General features: G+C 54.8%; 1 protein-coding gene across 5 annotated transcripts in view; it reads left to right on the forward strand.

Annotated features, from left to right (window-relative positions):
• Wscd2 (WSC domain containing 2) overlaps positions 1–15,831 on the forward strand; it is a 50,496-nt gene that overhangs the window by 24,172 nt on the left and 10,493 nt on the right. For 4 of the 5 annotated variants that reach the window (XM_069994642.1, XM_069994641.1, XM_069994645.1 and 1 more), the window contains exons 2-4: positions 3,254–4,143; positions 8,392–8,506; positions 10,013–10,197. In XM_069994642.1, the coding sequence (XP_069850743.1) occupies positions 3,759–4,143; positions 8,392–8,506; positions 10,013–10,197 (685 nt within the window). In that variant the 5' untranslated portion in view covers positions 3,254–3,758. Of the gene's footprint in view, positions 1–2,748; positions 2,834–3,253; positions 4,144–8,391; positions 8,507–10,012; positions 10,198–15,831 lie in introns of those variants that run through there. The other variant, XM_069994643.1, reaches the window with a different exon arrangement.

The following is a 15,831-nucleotide window of genomic DNA, read 5'->3' on the forward strand; positions in this document are numbered from 1 at the left end:
AATCTGCAGCTCACCACAGCGGTCACCGGGCGTGCTGGTGTCTGGCACGGAGGGAGGGAGGCCGTGGTTTGCTGTGTAGGCCCTGGGGTCAGGGGTGGGGACCCGGCTGCTCTCCCCATTCACTGCTCCCCTCCCAGAGGTTTCTTGGGGTCCTACTGTGTGACCGATGCTGGGGACAAAGCCTCAGCCATGTGCACGCTGTCCAGCCTGCCAGGGCTCCGATTCCAAGATGCCACTTTGTCGTGCAAGGTGGTGTGGGTGGCACAAACTGGGTCCCCTGAATGTAGGGGTGACCCGTGGCCTCCGGCCTGTCCCCCCTCCACTGGCCGCTTCCCCCCCCTCCCACGCCACCTGCGATTGAGCCGTGTCCCCCCCCTTCGGTCCCACTAGCGCCCCCTGGAGGACAGAGGTGTGGGCATGCAGTGGAAAGAAAGGAGAGCAAAAAGTCACCACTGCCCTTGAAGGCTGCTCATGGGGGCCTGGGAGAGGGGTGGGGAGCAGGGCTCCCCCAGAGCTCTGGCTGAACCCCAGACACTCTCCCTATACTGCTTGTAACTGGATCCCTTCACCTCACGGAGGCCATCGGTATCTTCTCATCCTGGTTGGGCCGTAGAAACATCTGGCTGATGCGTGTCCTGCAGAGAATGTCTTCCCAAAGGGAACGTCATGGGGTCCCGTGCGCGCCACTGGAACACGGTCCAGGATGGCCAAGCCCGATGAGCCAGGCGCCCCGGGGCCTGGTGCCTGCCCAGTGTGCTGCTCCCACTTTCCGGCCTGTTTCTCTGCGGTTCTTTCACTCAGACCTCTTGCTCTAGCCAATCCAAGGACCTCAACCCCCAGGGCAATCCCCTCTGTAATCTCCCCAGGCAGTTGCAGACCCTCGCTGCCTGGGCTACCAACCCTCAGAACTCAGACACCAGAGTCCCGGGCCTCCTGGCACCTTAAACCACAGGCTGGGAAGTTACTGTGGGTGTGTTTGTAGTCGCCACAATTGCAAAAGGGATACAAGGCCAGGACAGGTGCGTGGCTTGGCATCTAGGCTTTACAGGCATCTGATCCTAGACTGGCAACACACCTGCCATTGATGAGCTGCAACTCTCAACTGGTTATTTAACCTTCATTCTTCAACTCTGAAAAGGGGACAGGCCTCCACTGTAGAACGGTCATGAGAATTAAATCTCAATATGGATGTGTGTGGAAGGAATGGTGTCAGGGGTATGTTAAGTGCTATATAGACATTATTCATATTCTTTTCCATTCCATATCCTCTGTGTGTGTGTGTGTGTGTGTGTGCGCGTGCGCGCGCGCATGCATGTGCGTGCACATCTACTACAGGTTTCTTGTTGTCTGGTGTAGTTACTGTTTGCATTGCTTTCTCCCTTGGTTGACTCTGAATTCCCTGAAAGCAGAGATTTGATTATTTGTTCCTGCATTCGTAGCACACAACCAGTAGACAGCCAGCACATGTTTTTAAGTTCATGGGGAAACAAATGGGTGAAGAGTTGGTTAGATTGATGAATTAAGTACAGTTCAGATGTATGTTGTATGTATTATGGATGGATGGATGGATGGATGGATGGATGGACAGATGAATAGATCGGCAGTAGACTAAGGGGTGGATGGATGGCAGATGGGTAGATGGCTTCCTGAATGTTTGGACAGGTAAGCTGATGGATGGATAGATGGGTAGATGGATGAGTTGGCTTATGAGTAGATGGGTAGGGGATTGAGGGATGGATGGATGACGGATAGCTTCATGAATGGATGGACAGGTAGACTGAAGGATGAAGGACAGACAGGCCGTCTGGAGGGATGGATGGATGGATGGATGGATGTTTGATTCCACAAAGGCTTGGATTTGTATCTGTTTTGTTCACTCACGTCTTTCAAGTTCCTGGTAGGTGACTGGTGCGTAGTAGGTGCTCGGTACAGAGTTCCTGAATGAGTGGATGGCAGACTGTACCCTGAACTACAATTAAACCCCCATGCTGCTGGGAGGGGCTGTCACAACACAACTCTCCTATTGGCTGAAGATGGCCATGGCACCCCCTGCTGGTAGGAGTAGGAAACAGGCACTGTCCCCATGGAGCTAGGCTATTTTCTAATCTTGGTTCAATGCCCTGAAGCAGGTTTCCCCTCACCAGAGATGCTGGGTGATGAAGGCAGCAAGTCACATTTACCGGCCCCTGGGCCATCCCAATCTGATGTTCCTCAGACTTCTCTAAGACTCAGAGGGAAGTGGGCGAGTATAAAAGGCCCAGGGTCTGTGGTCGCCGCCCACCCCCAGCGGTGTGACTTCCGTTTCCTCATCTGCCAAGCAGGGGAACAGTAGATAATACTCAGCACAACACGAGGCAGATAGCGGGTGCTTGGGAAACACTGGATGAATGAAGGTGTTGCTAAGAAACCCTGCTCCCTTTCCTTTCCATTTGCTCCTCCCCTCCCCCTCGCATAGGAGTGAGGAGGACCTGTGGGTTTCATCTCCGGAAGCCAGGGGTTGGGGTCTGGTTTGCTGTATTGCCAGCGCCTGGGACGGCATCAAGTGAATGGAAGATTTTATGAAATTTTTGCTGGGGAAAGGAATGGATGAATTTGAGCAGATTTGGGACCTACCCGGCTTAGGGGGAAATGGATTGGGTTTTCAACCTGACTTGGAAATACTTTCCGGACTTAAGGAATCCCCCAAAATCACTGGGTTGGATGAGTGTTGGGGAAGGGTGATACAACCCACAGGTTTTATATCTGCAGGTTCAACCCACTACGAAGAGGAAATACTCAGGAGAGGGAAAAATTGCATCTGCACTGAATATACACCGATTTTTTTTCTCTTTCTGTGAGTCCCTAAATCATAGCATTTACATACTACTAGATGCTGTAGGAGCTATGTGTGGCTGTGACACACAGTGTCCCAAACACTGTGCTGTTGTGTATCGGGGCCTTGAGCATCTGTGGACTTGGGATCCATTTCTCAACCCAGGAGACACCCCCCCCCCCAAAAAAAAACTAGAGCCCAGTGCAACTCAGGTCCCTAATTTTGTTTTGCTGGAAATGAAAAGGCAGGTGTCTGAAGGACTCCAGTTTGGACTTTTGTCCAGTGGGGCTCCCAAGAGATTTTGTACCATGGACAGTCTCCTCTCCTTTTTGGGCCTCACCTCCACCACCACCCCAGCAAAAAAGGAGAAATTGCTCAGGACCCCTTTAGATCTGGTTCTTCAGCAAGGACTGCTCACCTCCGCACATCTCTGTGTTTCAGGGAGCCTGATGCTCAGCTGGACAGAGCTTCTCCAGATTCTGGCCCCAGAAGACAGGTACTCCAAGCTTGCTCCCCAACTGTAGAAGAGACAAACATCGGGATCCTCTGAGAACGAATCTCACAGGCCTGAGGAGCTGGGGAAGGGTTTAGAGTGACTTGTGGCTGCCTGGAGGGAGACCCCGGAACTCTTTACCAATTGCAAACTTCAGGGTTCTCTGGGAACTCAGAGGCCAAGAACAAGATGTAAGGGAAATGGACCTACTTGCTTTGTGCTTCCTTTCCCAGCGCCCCACCCCCGACCCCCCTGAATTTCAGCTCAACCTGAGAGGCTGGTGAGCTCTGTCCTCAGCCCAGCCCTGGACCTGACTTCTTCCTCTGGTCCTGAGGATTCCCTCTGTAGAGGAATTCAGACTCCAAACCTTGCAGGGGTTCCATCTGGAAGGGCAGTTTGGGAAACCCCTCTGTCCTCTCGCCAGCCCACCCGCCATTCCGGAATGACCCTGCTATGGCCAAGCTCTGGTTCAAATTCCAGCGGTACTTCCGCCGGAAACCCGTGCGCTTCTTCACCTTCCTGGCTCTCTACCTGACAGCTGGGAGCCTCGTTTTCCTGCACTCTGGTTTCGGGGGCCAGCCTGCCGCAGTCTCACAGAGCCAGCCCAGCCCCGCGGCGGGGGGCCCGGGGGAGGGCGCTGCCGAACTGCCCTTCTTGGGGGACTTGCATCTGGCCAGAGGTTTTCGGGATGTGGGCGACGCTTCGAGCATCGCCCGCAGGTACGGACCCCCGTTCAAGAGCAAAGACGTCAACGAGAGAGCCAAGCTGGGCGACTACGGCGGCGCCTGGAGCCGGGCCCTCAAGGGAAGAGCGGTCCGGGAGAAGGAGGAAGAGCGAGGTAAGAGCCGGGTGGAGGGGGAACGCAGGGCGGTGGCAGCAATAAAGAATGAACAGCTGTAACCCCCGCAGCGCCGAGCGGGAGCCAGCTGTGCTGCAGAGACCGCTCCCTGCGTAGCACCCCGCCGAGGAGACAAGTCAAGTCACACAGAACCTTGGGATCTGAACTCCAGGCCTATGATGCGGTCCCAAGCTTGATCCCATATCCTCTGCAGCCTTTTTTGGTTTTTTTTTCCTCAGTTTCCTAACTCAGGTGACAGCCCGCACGCCCGGCCCTGGCTGCGCGGGGTTGTGCTGTGAGCATCTCTGTAGGGCTTGAGTTGCTACCGTTCTCTGCTCCTGAGTTGCTGGGGAAACAGAGGGTTCCCTGAGCCCCAGGTTTTGTGAGGAGAGCTTTCAGTGAAGGTCCTACGGGAGACAGCACAGGTGTGAGCCTAGGCCGTGGATTGTTCTCAGCCTTTTATGATCAAGAAGGGCTGTCACTAAGTTTCACAGGCTTGGACAAGACACGCAGGATCCTGTGCCCCGTTCACAGATGTGGACATCAAGGCCTGCAGGGATAGGTAGTTTAACTCAGATCCTGGGCACCTGTCCAGCTGACCAGCCTGCTGGGGAAGAAGCCAGGGTTCCCTGTAGTCCATGACTGGATCATGGATGGAAATTTTTAGAATCCCGGGCAGGAAGGGTTGGGAGACAGGGAAAAGGCCTCTCTGCCTGCCATGGTCTCTCTGCCATGCCTGTCAGACCTGAGAGGGAATCCATCCCAGGGAGCACATGCCCCTCCCCACACCTGTGGACTGGGAACATCTAGAAGACCCCTCAAGAGCCTCCTAGCCTTCTGCTGCCAAGAACCCAGGGTCCACGGAAGGCGGGGTGAGGGACAGAGGAGATTAAGGACGTGGGTTACTATTCCATCCCTGCCCCCAGCCAACCATGAGGACCAGGCCAATGGCTTCCTCTTCTCTTGCCTCAGTTTTGAAATCTGTAAGATGGAGCTGATGATGGCTTCCCACCCAGGCGGTCCTGAGAGGCTGGGGCAGCCTGGTCAGTACAGCACCAGGGCCTGGGCCCTGCCCAGGGCAGCAGAGGGGTGGGGTGAAGCTGTCACGGGGCTGGGGGCTGCCTGCCGGGAAAGCCCATCCTGCAGGTGGTACAGGGAAGGGGGGAGGGGCAGTGCCTGGGGGGGGAGGGGAGAAGGATGGTGTCTCCTGCCTCCGGATGTCTGAGTACCACAGGTGTTGCTCTCCTCCCCACGTCCTTGCGTGGATCCCCTCTTCTTCCCACATATGCTTCCCTGGGTGGCCCAACTCAGCCCACCTCTTCCTTGGTCACAGCCCTGTTCCCCAGATTTCTTTTCTGTGCAGCATTTGTCACCATCTGAACGCATCGTGTGTGTGTGTGTGTGTGTGTGTGTGTGTGTGTGTGTGTGTGTGTGTGTGTCCTGCTACGCTGCAGCTTCAGTAGGTTCGGCCATGTTTCTTCAGCACCAAGGACAGCTCTGGCACAAAGATGGCGCCTGGCACCCATGGCTGAGTGGATGGGGCGTGAATGAGTGAAGGACATCGCGTCTGTGGGGAGGACCGGCCTCCCAGGGCCAGCCTTGCCCACCCCCACGGCATGAGCAAGCACTCCTCAGTGCTCCCGGCCTTGGCCCTTGGACTCACACAAGAGATTGCCTGTGCTCTTCTAGATCCCCTGGAGAACGCCGTTTCTCAGGCGGCGGCAGCAGCAATGGCCTTCTCTTTGGCCTTCTGCCCGGAGGGTTCCACACCCTGAAGTTCAACCCAACACAAGTAGAGAAGATTCGGGGGGAAAATGGTCTCTATGCTGAGCCTGCAAGACACTGTAACTGCTGTGGACAGGGTCCTTACATGGCACGGGGGAGTCCTCTGGGGTGATCGCCCAGCACCATCACAGACAGCACTTGAGCATCTTCCCAGTTGCGTATTTGCAGGCTGTCCTCTAACCAATCCCCCCCACCCCCCCCAGACAATGGAGGACCACTGTAGACCTCCACCTGCTGCTAATAATAATTGTGTGTGTGTGTGTGTGTGTGTGTGTGTATGTGTGTGTGTGTGTGTGTGTGTGTGTGTGTGTGTGTGTGCTGATCCTGAGGCTTAAAGTCAGTGCCTGGGTGCTGTCCCTTGGCCTTTTTTTTTTTCTCAAGGTTAGCGCTCTACCGCATGAGCCACACCTCCCTCCACTTCTGGCTTTTTTTGCTGGCTCATTGGAGATAAGAGTCTCACAGACGTTTCTGCCTGGGCTGCCTTTGAACTGTGATCCTTCGCTCTCAAGCCTCCTGAGTAGCTCGGGTTTACAGGCATCGGGTTGATTTTCATATTTTAAAGCGAAATGATACATGTAAAATACTTACCACGTCTGGTTCACAGCACGTAGCCATTGCTGCGGCTAGCAGTAGTAGCTGATCAATATTGGGCAGTGCTTATGGCGTCGTCCATGTTATCAGTGACTTGCGGTCTCATCTACTAATCGTGACTCCATAAAGGCAAGGCCATCCTTGTCCCATTTCACAGATGGTAAAACCAAGACTCCGAGAGAAAGCACTTACCCCAGAGTACACGGATAACCATTGGGAGAAACAGACACGACGCAGGGTCTATTGAATTGTGACATTTGAAGGAGCTTGTGAGCCGCTCGGTATGCCGTGCTAGTTGCCCTCTCCCCGTGGCCCCTGCAGCCCAGCAAGCTTATGCATTCTATACAGTGCAAAGAGAGAGGAAATGGGCGCCCCGGAGAGCAGCCCCAGCCCTTGAGGCTTTTAGCAGCAGCCCTGGGATCCGGCAGTGTTCCTGAGAACGCACAAATGCAGCCCATCCATGACAAACACAATGTATTAGCAGTAATAAAAGCAAGACTTGCCCCTGACCTGATGCTAACTATGTCTGGCTTGCTCCACAGCTGTCCAGGGCCATCCAGGATGATGATGTAGAAAAGTCAGCGTCTGTCCTGGGCTGGGAGCAGGGAGGGGAGGAGCTGCACTCAGGTCTTCCGGCTCGCTCTGGGCAGGAGGTCTGGATCTCTGTGTGTTCAATGTGCTGGTGTCTTGCCTTGACCTCACTCAGAGTGCGCCCCGAGCAGTCAGCACAAACTTCAGATCTCAGCTCTGCATTCTGCTGGCTGTGCAGTCCTGGACCCATCCCTGTGGCTCTCAGGGCCTCAGTTTCCCCTTGCAGACAACACATACTCTGCAGGCGACAGGAGTGACGATTACACAAGACAGATGCGTTGTGTGGCCCGTATGTGGCAGGCACAGTTCTGAGTACTGTCACTTTAGCTTACCAGAGTGTGCAGAGCAGTCCAGACAGAGAGCTGGTTCAACCCCACCTCCTCACATACACGAAAACCCGAGCAGAGAGTCAGAGTCCCCTTCTATTAGACTACACAGAGCTCATATGGCATCTTCACGGGTAGCTCTCTCCTGTAATCCTAGCTACTCGAGGGGCTGAGACCTGGAGGATCAAAGTTCAGAACCAGCCTGGGCAGAAATGTCCAAGAAGAGACTCCATCTCCAATTTAACCAGCAAAAAGCTGGTCTGTAGGCATGGTTCACGTGGTAGAGCACCAGCTGTGAGTAAGCAAGCTGAGCCAAGTGAGAGGCCCGAAGTTCAAACCTTGGTACCAGCACCCCCCCCAAAAAAAAAGCATGTATCTCTCTAACATCCTCATAATTTCTTTGGAATAAAAAGAGACTTTATAGAACTATGGAGTAGCGTTATAAGGTAGCACATTTCCCATGAGGGCCAAGAAAACATTCACGGCTTGGAGAAACTAAATCTGTGGTTTCTTGCTGAGTGGTTGTGGTCTCAACTTGAAATTGTGCTTTGGGTGGAAATCATCACGTTGATGACACACAGTGAAGTACTTTAAACAGCACCGTGCCGTACTTAAAACAGCACTGTGAATGGCTGGTTTCTACTTAACTGTGTTTCCGGCCTGGTATATACAGGATGCTGTGGTCGGAGCATTTACACAGATCACTGGTCCGGCATTTTCATGGCCACTTCAGGAAGGCAAGGCCTTTCAGTAGCTCACCTGCCTGTCATTGCTAAAGGTGATGGCCACTGAGACGGAGACCGGCCCAGCTGGGTGCAGAAGCATCAACCTTGTTTCCAAGGTGCATGTGTTGGTGCTGCAGCTCAACAGACCACAGAGCCGGGGGGTACCTGGCACCTTCCTCCCCTAACATCTTTGTCTCCAGCAACAGCTGACATGTTTCCTCTTCCCAAAGCCAAGTACATGGGCTGCTACCTGGATGACACCCAGAGCCGGGCCCTGCGAGGTGTGTCCTTTTTTGACTACAAGAAGATGACCGTCTTCCGTTGCCAGGACAACTGTGCAGAACGGTAGGACCCCCGACAGGCCACCTGTCCCCTCGGGCCCCCCTCACCGCAGCCGTGGCATCCCTGGCCCTGTGGTGGGAGGGAGTGCGGGCGGGTGAGTGCCGGCATGTAAGGAGAGGAGGATGTGAGGGTGTGTGTGCGCGTGCGTGTGAACGAGCAGGTCTGTCCAGCTTCTGGAGATTGTGTTGGGCGGTGGCCTGGGACCATGCCGGGAGTGAGCTGGTGGTGTATGTGTGAGCTCACACAGATACACTAGGGTCTGCAAGGAACGGGGGCCTTGTGTGCAGGAGTGTGTGAATGTGTGTGCAGACATCCAGATTTGTGCATGAGCTAGGTGCCCAGCTAGGAGGTCTCTGCCTTCGCAAGGAGGGACGGGGAATCCCGGGGGAAGCATTTTGGAAATGCAGCCTTCTGGCTAGCAGCTTTCCCGAAGTCCTTGCTCTTCCCCTGGCTCAGAGCGGCTTGTGACGGAATGCTCTCCTCTTCCCACCCCTCCCTTCCACCCAGCCCTCCCCGCTGCTTCCCTCCTCCCAAGGATAGTGGCCGGACTGCTCTTGCTTTGGAAAAAGTGGGTCCTGCTAAAGGTGCCTGGGGCAAGGCCATGGCCCCGGGGGTGTGGGGAGGTGAGTCAGGCTGGGAACGTCTGTCTAGCCAGCATCGTGGGACCCCTGGAGAAGTGGTAACAGTCCCGTGGGTGCCTCCCCCATGGGGCTGTTTGGCAGGGGGCCCTCTGCGGGGCCGTGCCAGCTCTGGGGGTCACCTGGGGTGAGGGAGCAGACGATGTCTTTTCCGAGCCCCAGCCTGGTGCCCGCCCTCGTCACTGGTTGCCGATGGGCCGAGCGCTGCATGGCCTTTTTAGGAAAGGATTCCAGCGCCAGGGAAGAAGTCGTTGAGCCCCGCGTGGGGCCTGCAGCGGCTCATCGGTTTTTAGGGGAAGGAATTCGTTCACATGGCAGGGATGTGGGCGCGGCGTTGCCGTCTTGCAAAGAGCTCATGAGCCTCCCTGCCTCCTTCCCTCACCCCCAGCTGCTCTGGGGGACGCAGAGACCGCACCGGGTTGATGCATGGAAAGATGGGGCGGGCTCTGCAGAGGTGACTGTCTCCCAGACGCAGCACCGAGGAGCAAGAGGGTGTGTGTGTGTGTGTGTGTGTGTGTGTGTGTGTGTGTGTGTGTGTGTGTGTGTGAAAAAGCAACAGGAGAGAGAGATAGGTAAACAGAGATGTGTGGTGGAGAAGTGTCAGGTGTCAGCGAGTGAGGACGGGTGTGTCTGTGTGGCAGACGTGTGCAACACATCAGACTCATTGGCCCCCCTGCCCCCTGGGGGTCTCCTTGTCCCCCCCCAGCTCTCTCGTGGCATGCCTGTCCCTGTGTGTCCCATGGCCCTGTTCCGGCCTCTCCTATCTCCTGGAGGCCCCTGTGGGCCTGGCCTCCACGTTGGGTGGGAGTCTTCCTGTCTGCCGGCCCCCCGCGTGGTGCCCGCTTCCCTGCCTGACAGCCGCCTCCCCCAGGGGCTACCTGTATGCTGGGCTGGAGTTCGGCGCCGAGTGCTACTGCGGCCACAAGATCCAGGCGGCAAACGTGAGCGAGGCGGAGTGCGACATGGGCTGCAAGGGCGAGCCGGGCAGCGTGTGCGGTGGCGCCAACCGCCTGTCCGTCTACCGGCTGCAGCTGGCCCGGGAGTCGGCCCGCAGGTGTACGTGAGTCGGCCCCGCTCCTCTGCTGCTTGCATCTGCAGCGACCCCCCCGCCCCGTGTCCGCCCTGCGCCCTCCACGGCTCTGCCTCGCTGTGTGCAGCACCCCACTTCCCGTAGTCCCTCCCTGGGCTTTGTACTGGCTGACCTTCCATTGGTTGAGTGGGTACCCCAGGGCATGATGGGAAGCAGCAGCACCTGAGTGGGTATCCAGGGTTATTAGGGAAACCCAGGGCATGATGGGAAGCAGCAGCATGTGAATGAGAACCTAGAGCATTATGGGAAGAAGCACCATGCTGGGCCGCTTGCCTGCTGCGTGGTAAGTCCACCATTTTTTTTATCCCTCAGGCCTAACTCTCCCTCATTCCCTCATTCCAAGGAGGAGGCAGACGGAGAGGTCAAGACCAGCCCCTCTCCTGTGGGTGTTGTACTGTCATGGTCCCCTTCCTGTGGGAGGTAGTGTCTAGGAACAGTTTGTCACTATGGCGTGCCAGGCCCTGACGCCAGGCGCCGGGAGGCTGATTTTGTGTGCTTTCTCTGGAGCCAGGCAGGTAGTTGCCACTGGCAATTATCCCCATTTGCATGAGACTTAATGAATTCAAGCCAACCTGCTACAGGTCACAGGCTAGTTCCAGGTGACCTTCACACTGCTGAGAAGCGGGAGGCTTAGTGGAGGGCAGAGCAATCTGGAGGCTGCTGTCAGTCCCTGGGCAAGAACAGAGACCCATACCCAACCTCAGGCTTCCCCAGCTACGGTGTTACTGAGACCACCCCCCCGCCCCAGAGGCCGGTTACCATGTGGACTGGCTCTATCCATCCCTCTGAGCTGTATTTCTGTGGTGCCCTCAGGTAAGGGCAGACTGCAGGTCCTTGAAGCACACTTGAAATAATAAAGCTAGACCCCATGGATTCCTTCTAGAACATAATTCTACCCACACAGAATAGATTTGGCAGAAAGTGAACACTGGTCTATGGGTCAAGAAAGGTCTCTTCTATGCAAATTTCATTGTTCATAGAAGATTCAAAGACAGGCGTCCAGGTGCAAGCCTGTAATCCAGCTACTCGGGAAGTGGAGGTAGGAAAATCTCCATGCCATGGCAGCCAGGATGAAAGTTCAAGAACCTATTTGGAAAACAGACTAAAGCAAAAGGGGCTTGGGGCATGGTTTACGTGGTAAAGGCCTTGAGCTCAAATCCCAGTACTGCCAAAATAATTCATTGCTTGATGATGTATCCAGTGTTTCAGAGCCTGTGTTTTTGAAGCCACATGAATACTTTGTGGTCGATACAATTGCGAGTATTACCAGCTTGCCAAGACATTGTTTTCTCCAGCTAGATTCCCCTGGCCACCTGGGTTTGGGCCTGGCTGGAGGTGGGCAGAGGTAGTGAAATCCAGGCTGGAGCAGATCCACAGAGTGGGCTTCTGTCTGTCTGTCAGTGTGATGGGTTTTCAACTTGATGATACATTCATCCTCTTCAAAACCAGCTCCCTTTGTGCCAATATTTAGGTGGTTCGATGGGGACCCTCTGAGCATCTGAAGGGAGGGCCTCGAAGTACTGGGGGCGTCTGAGAGAAAGCTGTCGCCACTGAGCAGGGCTCTGGATGTGGCAGAGGCAGATAATGAGATTTTGGAGGGGTGTGTTGTGAGCCAGACATTGGCCAGATTTCTCTGTGGTTAGTGTTGTGGAGAATCTGGACATTCTCTTAAGCGCTCTCTCTCTCTCTCTCTCTCTCTCTCTCTCTCTCTCTCTCTCTCTCTCTCTCTCTCTCTCTCTCTCTCTCTGTCTGTCTCTCTCTCTCTCTCATACACACAGAGATCACTGGACTCTGTCATGAAAGTGTTCTGCGCATGTCTCTGTGGGTGGCTGGAAGGTTGCTGGGCCAGTTGGTGGCAGGGGAGCAGTCCACTGAGGTTGGCAGGGGGGCTGCTGTGCCCCTCAGAACGCCCGCCGATGTGTGAGAAGAAGCACTGTGGGAGGGACACTGTAGTATCCGAGAAAAGCATCGTCCCCTGGCATCCATGAGGACACTGTGGTCCTTCCTCCGGCAGGTGGAGACTGAGGTTCTGCATGCCTACTGCAGTTGTTCTGAACTGTCACTGTATAAGGCTCGAGGCCTGGGCGCATGCCCTCTGGAGACTTTAAAGGGCAATTTCATAGTTATTTTGGCTGGGATGAGAGTGGAGGCAGCGCAGATGGGAAGACTGGAGGTTGGTACTAAGCACACCTGGAAAACATGGCAACGTGGCATGTGGAACAAGGACTTGGACCTTCCACTGACCCATGGTGCTCGGTGGGCTCCAGCATGAACTAGGCCTGGGGGGAGAGGGGCTGACCAGGGGACAAAACAGTTCCCATGGGCCCCACGGGAGCAATGCTGGAACTGAACCTCATTGCAAGGTGATTTCAGGAGACGCAGAAAGCCACGTGATCCAGCCGTGAGTCATGGGGCAAGTCCCTATTCAAAGAACCTCCCGGGTCCATGGCTCTATTTCACACGGCACAGGGAACAGACGTGGCTGGGCTGGACACCCCTGGGGGAGGCACCCAGGAGGAAGAGGAGGGTGATTTCACCACGAAAGCCTTGGCAGGTGCCGAGGTGAGTAGGGAAGGGTACCCAGACTTGAGATGAGTCGCCAAGGAATCAGGTCAAAATCTAGGCAACTCCAGGTTGCTGGTGACAGAGTATCTGGGGGAATTTCGGGAAATAATTAGCTGCATAATTTATTTAGTTATTATTTGTGTCAGTCACGGGGCTTGAACTCAGGGACTGGGCACTGTTTCTGAGCCTCTCTGTGTTCAAGGCTAGTGCTCTACCACTTGAGTAACAGCTCCACTTCCAGCTTTTTCTGAGTATTCTTATTGGAGATAAGAAATCTGATGGATTTTCCTGCCCAGGCTGGCTTTGAACTACAATCCTCAGATCTCCGCCTCCTGAGTAGCTAGGATTGATTACAGGCGTGAGTCACCGGCCCTGGGCTCGGCTACATGATTTTTCCCCCTCAAGGCCTTGATGCATCTTAAGAACAGAGCAGGGATTTGAACCCAGTTATCTGGCTCCCGGTTTGGATTGTTCACACACTACAGCATTGGGGGGAGGGAGTTGCAGCTCCTCCCTCCTTTGACCCCCCTGACCCCGCCCACCTTGGCTGCTGACTGTCAGCAATCTGAACTCTCTGAGATCTTCGCTGTGATGACTCTGATGCCCTTGGCTTCCTGGGCCTGGGATCGGTCTCAGACATAAATAAATCAGAACAAGCGTACCCTCCGGGCTGGTGGCATAAGGCCCTAGCATGTGGTACAGCAAGCAGAGCCAAAGAGAGAGCCCTCCAGGAAGCCAGTGTGGTGCAAACGATTCCATTTGTACAGTCATTAGTGGAAGGAACGCTGTCTGCTAATGCGATTTCCCTGAGCGCCTGTATGGAACTCGGGCTGATGGCAAACACCCAAAGGAGGCTCCTTGTCTCCCAAGCACGGCCTTGCGGGACATTGACCCCGGGTGTGGAGCTGGCCCACAGATCCCTGAGGCCACGGAAGGTCCCGACAGGGGTGAGGGCATTAAGAGGCTGGCAGAGGGAATGTCTGCACACAGGTAGCTGCTGCTCTGCCTTGACATCACCTCCATGTCTGGGGACTCCTGGATCTTGGTGAAAAAGAACCAAAAAGTGGGCTTTCTTCTTGGTTGGATGTTATTACATATATTCAACTCCCGGAGCAGGGGGAGGGGGGCAGGCAGAGAGTCCTGCTGGTGATCGAAGATTCTGGCAAGATTTGGGTGTCAAGGCTCATTAGGGCTGTGCTGATCAGTTAGGACTTAGTGGCTCACATCTGTACTTCCCAGTGCCCAGGAGGCTGAGATCTGGAGGATCGAGGTTTGAAGATAAGCCAGGGCAGGAAAAGTCAATGAGACTCTTATGTCCAGTGAACCAGCAAAAAGCTGAATGTGATGCTGTGGCTCAGGTGGTAGAGTGCCAGGCTTGAGCAAAAAAGAAAGCCAAGTGAGAATGTGAAGCACTGAGTACCAGCACGCACGCACACGCACACACACACACACACACACACACACACACACACACACACACACACACACACACACACACACACACACACAGCTACACTGAGCTCGAATCCTCCTCTGGCCACCCACAGAGCATGACTGCCAGCCAGCTTCTCCTCAGCTTTCCTCTCCAGTGTCACTAGTTCATTGCCCTGCCTTGATGGAGGTATCATGAAATCTACGCTAGGAAAAAGATAGATCCCAACTTGAGCTTCCAAATGGAGGTGATGAGCGTAGAGCCCGATGGCTAGTTTGGGTCATTTTTTTGTCTTCAGATCTTGGAGAATTTTGTTCAGTATTTGTGATTTAGGCTCGCTGATGGTTCATTCCAGCCTCTGAGAGGGGCCTGGAACACCCAGGGAGGTACCAGATCCTACAACATCTCCTAGTTCTTTGGTGGTGGTGGTGATGGTGGTCATGGGGCTTAAACTCTGGGCCTGGGCGCTGTCCCTGAGCTGCTTTTGCTCTACCACTTGAGTCCACAGTAACACTTCTGGTTTTCTGAATGGTTTATTGGAGATTAGAGTCTCACGGGCGTTCCTGCCTGGGCTGGCTTTGAACCAGGATCCTCAGACCTCAGCCTCCTGAGTAGCTAGGATGATAGGCATGAGCCACCAGCGCCCAGCTCTTTTTTCTTTTTTTAAGAGAATAAGAGAATAAGGTCTTACAATTTTTACTTAAGGATGTGACCTTACTACCTCCTTCCACACAAATGGGATGACAGACAGGTGTCACCATGCCCGATTTGTTTATTGAGATGGGGCGGGTGGTCTCCATACATTTTCATCCTAGCTGTCTTCAAACTGCTGCCTTCCCATCTCTCCAGTTTCTCCGTACCTGGGATGACATGTGTGCCCTACCGCGCCAGGACTCTGAATTTTATTATTTCATACAGAACTTCATGGGCTCTTCCTTCTGTGTGGGACCGGTGGGGTGACAGAAGGACTGTTTTCCTCTGTGTCCTAGAAGGGGGATGGTAAAAAGCCTTTGCCCGAGTGGGTGGGGGTTGAGGTCAGGCAGGCCTTGCTTTATGCACCCCTTTTCTGGCTGTGTCACTGTGGCCCCATGCTTGGTTCTCTCCAAGCCTCAGCTGAAACATGGGGACAATGCTCCCACCCTGCCTGTCCTACAGAGATTCTCTGAGCAGCTCAGTCATGCTGTTCAACCTCCAACAGTCTGAGGGAGCCTTAGGTGATGTCTAAAATTAGCCAGCCTGAGTGCTTCTCAGATGGTGAGGGCCTTTGTGTAATCCAGGCCCTGACTGTGTGTGTGGGGGGGGGGGGCGCTCCGTGGCCACAGTTGGCTCCCAGCTCGCCTCCAGGCCCTTCCCAGCATCTTTAATGCAGTCAAACTTGTCCTAATTACCCCGGGGGCAGGTGGTGGCTTTCAAACTGAGGAGGACTCTTCCCCGCCTGCCGCCAAGCTGAAGCCTGCTGACACTTACCTCGGGGTTTGTGTGTGTGTGAAGCAGCAGAACAAAGGCCTGATGGGACTCCGGAGACCTTGGCAGCTACTTCCAGACTGTTTTTCATCTATCTCCGGCCAAGACAGTCCATGAATGCATGCGCAGCTTGCCTCCT

This window comes from Dipodomys merriami, unplaced genomic scaffold (assembly GCF_024711535.1).
Source record: "Dipodomys merriami isolate MVZ:Mamm:240054 unplaced genomic scaffold, mDipMer1.0.p SCAF_45, whole genome shotgun sequence".
Taxonomy (NCBI): Eukaryota; Metazoa; Chordata; class Mammalia; order Rodentia; family Heteromyidae; genus Dipodomys; species Dipodomys merriami.